The 13,153-nt window shown below is 44.3% G+C and overlaps 1 protein-coding gene across 7 annotated transcripts in view; it reads right to left on the bottom strand.

The window, feature by feature from the left end:
• The window catches only part of SRGAP2 (SLIT-ROBO Rho GTPase activating protein 2), a 113,945-nt gene continuing 100,792 nt past the window's right edge, over nucleotides 1-13,153 (bottom strand). For 4 of the 7 annotated variants that reach the window (XM_054181266.1, XM_054181270.1, XM_054181268.1 and 1 more), the window contains exons 20-23: nucleotides 11,773-11,953; nucleotides 11,204-11,350; nucleotides 8,762-9,089; nucleotides 1-6,167 (exon numbers count right to left, since the gene is read on the bottom strand). In XM_054181266.1, coding sequence (XP_054037241.1) covers nucleotides 5,784-6,167; nucleotides 8,762-9,089; nucleotides 11,204-11,350; nucleotides 11,773-11,953 — 1,040 coding nt within the window. In that variant the 3' untranslated portion in view covers nucleotides 1-5,783. Of the gene's footprint in view, nucleotides 6,168-8,761; nucleotides 9,987-11,203; nucleotides 11,351-11,772; nucleotides 11,954-13,153 lie in introns of those variants that run through there. The other 3 variants (XM_054181271.1, XM_054181272.1, XM_054181273.1) reach the window with 3 other exon arrangements.

Below are 13,153 nucleotides of genomic sequence, written 5' to 3'. Positions count from 1 at the left end.
TTCCACCATACCCAAAACATTTATTTCTCCAAAAACTATTGCTAATGACAATGGATACATTTTGTTGCCCCAGTATGGATTTAACATTTCCAACACATATAACTCCTAGTACTGTACAATACTGTACCAAAAGGAAAAAAAGGATGTACCTCCATATTGTACAGAGTTATATATACAAAGTACAATTTTACACAGTTTAATATATACACCATATATATATTGGTGTAGAAGACATGAAACAATGGAAACTGTTTTAGCAAGAACATTCCATCCCACCATTAAACAACTGCTGTTAATAAAAACCCAAACCCCAACACACCGTACCAGCCCGAGCCCACGACTGCAGGACCGAGGTTTCAGACCAACAGAGAAAACAACGATTTCTAGACTTTGCGACCGAACTTTCCCACGTTACAGCAGAACCACGACATCACTGCGATCCTTGAAAATGCGTCAAAGAGATGGTTTTTGATAATTGCCCTGTTTTGGCTACACGGAGCTGGTCTTTTGAAGAACCTGCTGCTCCCAAGTATTGCTCCAGCAGTTTGGCACACTCACGAGTCCAACCCCTTTGGACTTCGGTTATTCAAATTACAGGACTCTGCCCGGAGAGCAAGGCTGGTGAAGTCCGCTTCAGAAGTAAGGTTACTACAGTGCCTTTACAAGGAAGGGTCCATCTATTATTTCCATTGCAAACCGCTAAATATTTACCCTGTATGAAGCTTGGTAGATCAAGTATTAGTACAGTAGGGAGCTGCCCTCCCTTGCCGCCTTCACCTCTTTTTGGCCCATCGTTGAAAAACAACGCTCTCGTCTCAAACTACATTATAGGAAGCACAAAATATAAACGGGAAAAAAAAAAACAAACCAACAAACCAAAACAAACCCCAAAACACCTTAAATTTTCCAAGCCTTGAATTGCTGTTTTGGCATCTCTAGATCCACCAAAATAGATTCCTAGAACCAAGCCTGGAAAATAATTCCTCTGCCTCTGGCGGGGCGGTCGGCAGAGACAGAGTGATTGAAACCTGCAGCCACCGGAGCATCCCGGCCCTGTCCGAGCCCGGCGGGCACAAGGCAGTGGGTCAAGTATTTTTTTTATTTTTTCAAGTACCAGGTTGTCAGACAAACACACAGAGACGAGCAGAAAGCTGATCCCGAGAGAGGATTATCTTCCGAAGTGATATGTAAGCTCAAACCCCAAAATTCAGTCCAGAGCACCAGTAAGTGCTCGGTGTTTTCCCAGAGCCGGAGAATGGGAGCATCCTGCAGGGAACAACGTTCATCTGGGAGAGAACATCACCCCCTTCCACAAAGTCCTCTAGTGCTACCGGGCTGCTAAAGGAACGGCTTATGTCTATAACTGCATTTGTGGGATGTTAGCCAAGGCCCGATAAACCCACGAAAAGGCTCATCAGTTTTATGAAAATTAGAAATCTCAAAATAAATCAATCCCCAGCTTATTAAACTCATTTTTCTGTTCTGGGCAGGCTCCTTGGTGATGGGAGTGCCCAAACTTCTGTTTTCCTTTCAGTTTGTTGGGCTTTTTTTCAAGCAGTTTCCCTAGCCCGGGATAAATGTGTTTATATTCGCAGCACACCCCTCGCAGCCGGGGCTCGGTCCTGCCCAGCGCAGACATCCCCGAGCCCCCGACCTGCCCCCGCACCAGCAGCGCCCGCAGGGGAAGGGGCAGAGGCTGCTCCTCACCTCCAACAGGGGCCAGAGCGCTCAGCCTCTCACCCCGTCCATCAGATAATTGCCTCGATGGGTACTTTTCCACCATTACCATTGCCTTACCAGCAAACTACCCCCTGCTGAGAGCATAATCTCATTTAAGAATTCCCTCAACACATATTTCATCGGGCGCCAGAGCGTTCCCGTCTATCAGGTAACACGCATGTAAAGGATCTGACGTGCTAACTAGAGACATTTATCTCTATTGAAGGACACCTCTCAAATGCTTAACAAACCCCCAAACCTAGACAACGTTCAACCAAATTTGAGGTTTTGACACACAGAAGAGAAATAAGGCAGCAAACTCCATCTGCAGCGACCTCTTTTGGCTTAATATTGCTAGAGCTCTTCCAGGCGCGCAGGGAACCGCCGGGCGATGGCTCCCCCTGGACCAAGTGCAAGGTGGGGAACTGTAACAGATGGAATTTCTTGCCAAACTCCGAAGTGTTTTGATTCAGTAAATAAATTTATGAGAACTCGGTTACCTTAACCTACTTTTGTGCAAGAACAATCTTGCCTTTAAAAAAAAAAAAAAAGGTAAAAAAAAAAGTCAACAAAAAGTCCCAAAACCCAACACATGAGGTATTCATCACAGGAAACCCAAAGACTCTTTTTGAACAGGTATCAAAATACATACATATACAACAATTTTTTTCTGCTGTCACAGTGCACTCTAATTATTTAATCATTTTCATTGCCACAAAATATCCAGTACAGATAAAGTGAGAGAGTTTGCTCATGTCCCACTGCTTTGACATGAAGAACAAATTTACAATTTATAAACTGCGAGCCTTTGGATTACCTTAGAGAGGCAGAAATTTAAGCAATCGTTAAAGCACACTGCTCAATTCCCAACTAGGGAAATAAAACATAAAAGGTTAGAGCTTCAGAAACTATTAAGATTGATCACCTAAAATCGTATTTTATTTTAAAAGTTTTGCTTTGGATTATTTCAATCCAACATCTGATGAACAAGAACCCTTTGTTCATACAAAGCACTATCAAACAGACATACGTTATTCCAGTTATCAAACACTTCTTGTCTTTATATTTGACACAAACATTACATAAAAGTCATGAAAGAGGATTTCCATGGAAGAGCTAATCTTTCTTCTGAGTATGAAGATATGAAGTAACATTGATGCCTCCCCAAGCAAACCGCTGCGTCGTGCTCGCCCGCCCCACATCGCGCTCTCCCACACGATGCCCGCTGGTTGTGCAGGGAGCGGCGCCGACATTTCCAGTTTCTCCTTCCCACCTCTCCTGCAACGACTGGTCGTCAAACACTCGTGGCAAACGTTCTCTCAGCCTTGTACGTTCACAGAGTGAAGCAGACAAGCTAGAATTTTCCTTTTTTGTCATTTTTGTATTCTCCCGTGTGCGTGTGTGAATCCTCTGCTGGCTGGGCAGCCCCAGAGCAGGTGGAAGAGGAAGGACGATCTTCAGCCTGCCGTATTGCTTGCTGTTAAGTGTAAGTGTCAATCACAGTGCACACCAAAATTCCAGTTGAGTTGCTCAATATACAGGTTATCCTGCTAAGCATATTCCCCTCGCCAGTAGGATTGTCCCAGAGCCGTGGATGCTAGAGATAAGCACAGTAATTCAGATACAGACAGGTGCTGTTACAGTAACCTGAAGTCGTTTTTATCTCCCAAATTCCATTCGTACTTCAGTTCCTCGAAGGCAGAAAGGAGCATCTCCTCCAAATGTGCTGTGCGTGGCTGGACACTTATTCTTAGAAACATGAATGCTAGGCATAAAAATATAAAGAAAATAAGGCATTACGAATGAGTCGAAGAAAAGTTACAGAGATCCTGCTCTTGACACAGATTAGCTTTGGTCATTCGTGACCAAAAAGAAAACAAAACCAAAAACTCCCTACTTAAAGTAAATGCCAGAAAATTCTGCCTGAGCAAAAAATTACAAGTTTAATTCTATTTTTCCCCAAAAGAACAAATGACTCCTTGGTGGTAGAAGTCCATCAGAACCTGAGAGCAAAGGTCGCCGGTCGCACTGTTGGGGATCTTCCCCTGCGAGAGGAACAGGGTAAGGTCCGGTGACAGTCACACACGTACCGCGGGGCTTCCCGGCGGGAACTGCTGCTACAGATCAGCGCAGGAAACAGAGATAGCAGCGTTCTCACTGAAATCTTTCCGGTGTTCCCCAGTTTTCATATGTTCTTAATTTAGGGCATAGAGAAAGTTGGTCTTTTCAAAAACCATCATTAATATGGATCTATTCCATGTGTAGAGATGGGGGTGTGCGCGTGGGGATGGACTGGGCCACAGAAGAACCCCACTCATTTCTCTGAGTAACATCCTAAACGAATCAGAAAAAGTACATTGAAGAAACTGTTCTTAGAAATGCAAGTTTTGTTTCTTCTTTAATTACTAAGTGCCAATTAAAATGACATTGCAGTCTCAAAGGAAGCGAAGTGTGAGAAACCCACAAATTTAAAAGAAACTTGGCTAAACGGGAGAGGAAAATGACTTTTCTTATCTTGTCCATGCCTGAATTTATTTGATGAAAATGTAAGATGTGCAGCTTGTTTTTAAATCCCAGAAAAGTTTGGGAACAAGGTGAGCTGAGGGTCAGCCAGAGTCTCCTCTCCTGCAGGACCGCGAGATCTTCTCTACCGTTGTAAGTGGCACATGCCTTTTTTTTTTTTTTTTAATTAAATAAATGTTAGCATTGTGGAAAATTCTCAGTAGAGTACAAAAGAGTTCATGCAGCCTGCTAGCGGCTGAAGCATTTGCTGCCTACCATATAAACACAAATAACTAAGAATTCATTCACATCCGCGGAGTCCTACGGAGGCATGCCAGTCTACCGACGAACACGTAGGGAAGCCACTCCAGAAGCTGCATGCTGTCACGTCCCTGTCCCCAGCAGTGGTTCCTACACCGCTCTATAAGAGCGGAGATCCCTAAAGCAGTTCACAGCGGTCACAGCCACCAACCGAAGCGTTTGCAACCAGAAAGAGGGAGAAGGTACAAAGTTTGAGAACTTCTGATTGAAGTTTTTTTACAGTGCTCGTAACTGGGATTTTGGTAAGGATCCATCTTGATACACGATGAAAACAAGAACATGTGCGTTAGTAAATGAACTCCCATCAGAGTACGCTCAGTTTTCAAAAGTTAGCTTGTTTTTACATTCAGTCTCCCGAGACTACACACCACATCATAGCCTATGGGCTGAAAATTACACTGAAAAACAATAAAGCCGTTTTTAAATATGGGAGAGCAAAGGGGGAAAACAGCTAGATTGTCCATAAGCAACAACCGGGCTCTTATGCTCCTAAACCTCAGGAACATGTTTGTTTATATTTGCACAGACACATATTACGTATAACTCCACAAAATCTAAGAGTGTTCCAGAGTAAACTATTTTTCATGACAAGTGTCGACTAAAGGATGAGGCTGGATGGCCAAGAGCTTTGGCCCCGGGGGGAGGAACAGGGGAGCAAACAAACAAAACCAGAGGATGTGATGGAAGTCGAGACAGACCCTTAACCACCGTGGCACCAGCGGGCGACGTAATAATAATAATAATGCACAAGAAACAGGCATGTCCAAGCTCCACGTAACCAGTGGCACCAAAACATGCAATAGACTAAAATCTATCCTATTGTTTCCCTGTGATAAATGGAACACAGAATATATAAGTCACTACACCAGTATTCAAAACATGATGCCACGAAATATTTCTTTTGGTGGCCAAACACTTGAACAAGGCATCAACTAGAAACCAAGATCCAACTCGTCGCTTGTTGTGTGTTTTCCTCCTCAGCTTCACAGTGACCCGATATTGGATTTCCTAAGCGTGGCACGAACTGTTTTGCCTTACGAACATCACTGATGCGGGTACATGGGACGAGGTTGTTACCGCTTAGTTTACTCCCAGGAAGTGCTCCCAGCAGTAAGTAGCAGTTCACACCTAACCTTCATCAGAAGTTCAAAAAAATTAGTTAAATAGGAATTTTAATGTCTTTAACAGAGTCTCTTCATGTGAAACAATACAGTTATAACCACAGAGCAGCATCGAGTTTATCAGACAGTACAGGACTTGTCAGTAGGCTGCTGAGATGCAGAGGAGGCAACGCCGGGGCTCGTGGCATTTGTTTTGGGGAAAACTGTCGGCTTTGGCCGAGTTGCTGGAGGTTTCACCTGGGTGGCCATTTTGACCGACTTCACTGGCCTGAAGGTGCAGGGAATGTCGCCGGCTGTGCTAGCGCTGCGCTGGAAAGCTGGTTCAGTGTCCTTGAGGATCTGAGTGTGCAGAGGGCTGGAGGGTTCCGAGGTGGGGGCCACCACTGGAGACGTCTTCAAAGGCTCCAGGGTGTCGAGGACAACATCTGGCGTGTGCTTGACACTGCTTTGCCTCTCCAGCTCCCGCAGCTCATTCAGAGCAGAGTTCATAGTAGCTTCAATATCCTGCAAACACAAAAGAGAAACCGAGTGAGTAACAGAACCCAGACACATAAATACAGAGATAAAAGTCAGTCTTTGAGAACGACGTATTTGTTTTCAGCCCGTAAACACCAACACGCAAATCAACTGGCGGGTCAAGGACCTTTAGGTGCGGAAGTGAAACCCCCGCCAAACTACACAGCGTTACACGCTGAAGCCAATGAGCGGTAACATTTTCCATCAACAGGGAGCAAAATAATTGCTAGCACTTTCTCGATGCTAATCTGGTCCTTTGCTGGTCCTGATGCTGCTTGGACTTCAAAGACGAGTAAAATCCCAAAATGCAGCAACAAACAGAAAAACACGTGATTCAAAGTATCAGGATCCATTCTTGCACTTTATTTAGCACGTGAGAGTGAGGAGAGTAAATTCTTGGAAAACATTGATGATTTTGACACCGGCTGATGGGCCACACACCAAATGCTGAAATCCTTGTGTTCTTGCTGCCCCACGGTTTTCCTGCCATCCAAGCAGTCTTCCCTTCTCAGAAAGGTATTACATGGGACTCAAAATTGTCATGTTTTAGAAAACACAGAAGACATCAGAAACGTACATAGAAATTCAAGTTGGCACTTCTCCTTCCTCTTATAAAATATTACAGTTATTAACAAATACATATAAAGAAACTTTGAGAGAAAAACGTGGCTTTTTTTGTTCTCAGCTGCCGCAGGACCTACATGTTTGCTACAGCCTGTGCTGCGGAGCCCACGGGGGCACGGAATTCGCTGGAGAGCAGCAGAGCTCAGCCTTTCTGTGACTCACAGCTTGGCTACAGCTTTTTAGCTTCCTTAGAGGTTTTTCAGGGGGTGGGGAAGGTAAATCAGTCAAGGAATGGTGGAGGAAACCAGAGACAGAAATCTGACACCTCCCAGTCTATCTTGAGGCCAGGCAGATTTTGCTTATGAAGTTAGGGAAAATATGTAAAATGCATGATGATTATTAGATGGTGTTTGAAGAGATACTACAGGGCAAAGAGAAACACTAATTTAACACAGCTTCCCCCCACTGTTCTCCCTCCCGCCCCCGCCCCTTTTCTTTTTTTCCCCAAACTCTTCTCCAGTGAAGACAATGGAGTTAACATTCTGGCAGAAAGAGGAGACAGAACAACTTCAGTTAGAGCTTAAATGAAAAAACAAAGAAACTGATTTATGTCAACCAAAGCCTTGGAAGGACAACGAAATATGAAGACAACAAGAACTGTATATTATAACTCCAATGGAATAAACGGGCTAAAGATATCCATAGTGGCAAAATGCAACTTTCCATCAGAGCGCGTATCAGATTTTTATTTGGACCTTATTCATTACTTGGTGTTGCTGTTTTGTCAATAAAAGCCATGTTTAATTTTCACATATCTTCCCCCAGCTCTTTAGAAAGCTGCGAGGTCCTGCAGCAGGCAGAGAAGTCAGGTCTCCCAGGGCTGGCTTTGTAATCGGAGCCCCCAGCATTCCTTGGCTTTAGATAGCCCCGTGGCACACTGACAGCCGTTGGCAGGGGCAACACACGTGTGCAGGAACATCTACCAGCTTGGAGAGGGAGAAAGGGACGGTCCTTCGTGGATGAGGGAAATCTGTAACATTTACATCATTTGGCCCACTAGTAGCTGCCACTTGTCCAAATCTAAGTCTGACTGTCTTGTTTTCTGTTCTGCTTGTGAAAGTAGAGATGTACGGATGCAAGACACTTAGGGTTTGGTTAACAGCAGCAGATGCTGTGGCAGCTCATGGTTCCTGACACCGGGACGGGACAGACCTCTGTGCATGGTGACACGGAGAACGTGCAGAGATGAAAAATCTGTAATAAACTGGTCTGTGGCAAAACTAGCAAAGATGAAGAAAAATACTAAGGACACCCTTCCCTTTAAGCTGCACAGAAGGAATCTGAGCAGCCGGCTTCCTCGTTGCCTGGTTCAGTGTGTGGAGTCGGTCCCAAAGCGGAGCCAAAGCGCAGCCGCGTACGCACCAGGAGCCTGCCCCCATTTCACGGCACTTGTCTAAATAAATAACTAATGAAAACTAGCAGTATTATGTTCAAAGTCAGTTTGTAATCACACACTGAACCCTGTGAGCATATAAAGATGCCACTGTGAGCACGGTACAACTCAGCAGCCTGCTTGTATTTTGACTGCACTACTACATATGCTTCCAATGTCTAACCACAGGCAAGCTTGCAAGACTGACAGGAGAATGTTCAATTGACACTAAATACTTTACTTTTCTCATGTCTTGAAGTTATGATTGTTTAATTTTTTGCTGACAGCTTTGGAATCTGTGTAACTTTCTGAAAGGGACGTTTTTATTGTTGAAACCAAATTCTGAATAATGAACGGGGCCAAGTTTTTATGGAGGAAAGACCTGACTATCTTCACTCATGAAAGCAGCCTCAGTGACTGACACCAAGTGAGGCTGAGGGACTAGGCTCAAGCTGGGGAGTAAGTTAATATTGCACTGCGAGAAGGGACACGAGATTAAATCAGACTTTGCATTACAACATCTCATTGTATCCAACCTCCTTTAAGTTTCCAAAACAAATCTTTAAGGCAAAGCACTCCTCTTTACCTGTGCAATAACCTCAGGGTCCATGGGCCGGTGGTTGTTGAAGCTCTTGGACCTCCCTGCTGTCACAGTTTTCCGGATCTGCGGGCTGTCTATCCTGTTCTTCAGAGACGAGTGTCGGCTGATAGAATTGAGGCTGCCGTGGCCACTGATGGAGCATTTATCCGGCACCTCCTTAGGAAGACTTTGGCTCATAATGGGCTGAGATGAGGGTCTGGAACCGGCTATGGCTCCTGGGGAGGCTGGTTCTGCCATTGAACTACCTAGTCCGTGGCTGTCACTTTGACGGAAGGCTCTTCTGATGCTGCCTGACTCTGGTTTCTTTCTTTGCCTTCAGTCACAAAAGCAAAACAAGTCAATACAAGCAGGTACACATAACGGGCTGTAATTTGAAGATATCCCCCCAAAACAACACAGAGGACAACGGGAAGAGACAAAGATACCCAGATTACAAATACACCCAGGATTTTAAGGCGTCATTGTGAAACAGTGAAATTATAAATCATTCCAGTTTAACACTTCTAACAACAAGACTGAGTTTCTGGCAGCTGTGCACATTCACAGCAAAACCAGAAAACTTGGATGGAATGTAATTAACTTGGTCAAGAAGAAAAGAATTTGTATTTGAACAAAAAAAACCCTCTGTGCCATCAACAGGTTTTGATGATGTGTTTTTATTACATGAGAAGAGCAGAGCTACAATTTTTGACTGGAGGACACAGTATAAGTCTACTAAGCTCCTGGCCCAAGGCATCAAGTTGTTATTTTCAGAGATTGGCAAGCAAAGAACCCCATACTTCGGGGTTAACGATCATTTCCAGTATTTGCTGGTGGTAATAGATGTTTCTTTTTCATTGCTTTAGCAGGACCATGGGGCATTATCTCTGTAGGGCTACAGATATACCAAAAGATGATGTCAAATGGATGAGCTGGTCCAAACAATTTAGTTTCTACCCCAGCACCATGCGGTCTGACAGCACGATTCCATTCAAATCGTATGAATGCAGCAGAATACTTTATGCCATAGGTCTGAAGCTTGGCATCCATTATACAGGGAAGGATCCGTTTATATATAGCACCAGCCCCATGAATAACTGCAAGAAAGTGTTAACTCCAGTAGGATTTTGGCATCCAAATAATAATTCAGTGGGTGGCACAACTGTCATTGCGAAACCATCTGATTTAATTTTGCTCAAGTCTGTTCACACATAGGTCAGAAGATTCATTCCTAAAGAAAAAACAACAAAATGAGTCTTATGCTACTATTGCTAAATATCAGTTTCCCTACTAAAGGGAAAAAAAAACTGGAGTGGACATTACCCAGGCTTCTTACAAACACTACATACAACGCTACCAAAACCAGCAGATGGTGAAGCTCCAACATAGGTCGGATCATTATACAAATCTTTCGATAACCGGCAGAACAGCATACTTCAATGGCTCAGGCAATAAATATCATAAAAGAAAGCCCAGACCCCAAGGTGATGCAGATTAACATAGCGTCACTGGTATCAACGGAGCTCTGTTGACACCATAAAACTAAGGACCAGGCTCTGTGTGGGACATTAGCAGGTCCAAACCTTTAAAAAGGATGAATTTCTGCTAATGCCTTTCTACACTACGTTCTGTTAAATTAACTGAAGGTTAAAAATATTCACTCCCATAAAACTGTAATTATCATAGTAACACCTTCACTGCACAATAGAGAGACCTTGGGCTTTTTTTTTTTAATATGAAGGAAATCATCAGAAAGATAAGGGGGATAAGTCTGCTCTAGAATAATTAAATAACAGATAAAGAATTTTAGTCCGGTACTAGCTTAATTTCCCATTTTTTTATTATGTTGAGTGTTGGCTAAAGCAATGATTTCTGGTTGAGGAGGTAAAGTCAGAGCAACAGGGAGGTGTGTTGTTTCACTGCAAGCATATGGTTAGTAACCTAAGGTGAGAAGTGCTGGAGAAATGAAAGAATGTTACAGGAGATGCCAGATGGTGGGACTTAAGATACGTCATTTAGCACAAAATGTGACACTAGTTTCTGAAGAAATTGTCCCCCACCCCATAAAACAAAACATCTTAAATGTAAACGAGACATAACAAATCACAGAACGTAACAAGGAATGGGAACACACAATTATAAGAACTCACTCCACTATTCCCCTCCCTTTCTTTGTGTGCTTAGCTTATAAAATAGGACATATTTGGGAAAACGGGAACAGATGGCACCTTGGGGACAGGGAAGAGAAGCCAGTGGGATTTTAAATGAGCATTGGCCACACTGGTGACAGAGAGAGGACAGCAAAATGTGAGCAAGTTAGAAGAGAGGGAAGCAGAGAATAATGGTGGCAGCACTCATTAGTCAACCTTTTTCAGGGAAGGAAACATTATACTGGACTCATCACCAAGATCTTTACAGTTAAGTAAAACAATGCAAGGCTGTTCTTACTTGTTGATGTTTGCAAGGTAAATATCTGCGACGTGACCCCCACTTGGGCAACTGGCACCAGCTCTAGCAGTCACTTTTTCTTCTGGTGGCTCAGAATTTATTTCTATTTCAGACTTCGGACTGGATCTTTCAGAGATACCATCCTCACTAGGAAGGAGGAGGGAAGGAAATCACAACCAAAATAGGACCAACAGCACCGCATTTCACATACAGCACTGTGTACATAAACATACATACAGGACAACAGCACTGTGCTAGCACCTTTCTCTTAAGAATCATTACGTGTCTTTCAAATGAGAGCGCCTGATTTCTACAAGCATCCTGGAGATCCCAGCTCTGCCTCTTTAACAGGCTGGCAGCACCAGAACAGTTTTTATATCACGCCTCCACATCAGTGGACACCTACGCCTCTGCGGAGCTCTGCTTGTTTCAAGAGGACTCCCTTCTCACAGGGAAGGTGGAAGGACGAACTCTCCCCACCTGGTGTCAGCACCTTGACGCAACCACTCCATTCCACACCTAAGTTTTAAGCAAGCCCATCTTGCAGATGGGCTTAAAGTGTAACATACGTGTCTTGAACGACGATATACTGATGAGGAATAAGGCCGTCAATTCCATTGTGGCGTCCCTCCCACCAGTCATCTGAGGCCCGCTGATAGAGTAAGAGAGAAGCTCCTTTTTTAAAGGACAGCTCTCGTGCAGTCCTGCCAATGTAGTCGAACTTCGCTATTGCTTCTATGGGCTCACACTCTAGGAGATAGAAGGGAATAAACAATAATTCACTAAACACTTGGGCTCAGGTAAGTATTCAACAGTTTAAACCTACCATAAAACAGCTTATGATGAGAGCATGGAAGAGGATGAAGTGTTGCTTCTTAAGGCAGCAGTAAGATTCAGAGGGGAACCCCTATAATACGAGGATGGTGCAATTTCAGCATTTACCTAATCTCTGCGTGGGGGACACATGCACGTTTCCCAAGTCATAAACCCACTTACGGCAATTCAAGTGTACAAAGATGGAAGTGGCAATGGCACAATTAGTCTCTCATTAAAATAAAAAAAAATGTCGAAGCTGGGGAGCAATCGTGTATGTTTCAGACAAAAATCTGCCTGTGGTACGCCTTCCTCAAGGCAGCTAACCTAAACCTCCTGCGCAGGCAGGCAGGAGTTGTTATTAGCATTTAGGGAGGGGAAACATCCTCTGATTCCACGCTGCTTCAGAAATAAAGCATCTATTCAGAAGGAAATTTCTGCTGCCTGTGAGGTTCACCTGACCCAGGAGACCGGATTCTGGCACTGTGGGAGGCCATGCTATTCATCCAACTGTCATGGAAGCTAACGAAAACATTCAGTGCCTCCACCGCTGCGGTTTGTGCAGCGATGGGGAGAGCCAGCAGCTCCCCCAGGGTCGGCAGAGCCGAGCACGGTGGCACAGCGCTTGGAGCTGCACAACATGCTCCAAAGCTGACTGCTCCCACTCAAAACGCTCACACAGGAACTACAGTCGTGTCATGTCTGCAACCAGCTGCTAATCTGGGTCCATGTAGGACTCTGATATTGTACAGAGGGACAATATGGGCATTTAGACACTCGGGAAAAATCAGTATGAAATTCACGTGGATTATTTTTTAAGACTCGGAAAAATCTGCCTTTGGTTGAGTCTAAAAATACGTTAAGCCAGCTCCCAATCAGGACAGGCAGACATCAGGGGAATGGAGATGAGCTCAGCCGCACGGCCCCAGTGGACTTCAGCCTCTAATTACTTTAAAGGAGCTTTAACTCAGCCGAGCAGTCCACAGAAATTGAGGCTTTTTCCTGGGGAAAAAGATTTGCAGTTCCTCTCCAGGACAAGGAAAGATAAATCATTTCACTCTGAGGTCTCCTCTGCATCATGGGAAGCTTCTGCAGTGCAACAGCCAGCCAAAAAGGACTGGGAGGCCAAATGTGAGC

The sequence above is a fragment of the Rissa tridactyla genome, chromosome 21 (assembly GCF_028500815.1).
Source record: "Rissa tridactyla isolate bRisTri1 chromosome 21, bRisTri1.patW.cur.20221130, whole genome shotgun sequence".
NCBI lineage: Eukaryota > Metazoa > Chordata > Aves > Charadriiformes > Laridae > Rissa > Rissa tridactyla.
Note: the sequence above shows the minus strand (reverse complement) of the source record. Positions and strands in the feature narration are given on the sequence as shown.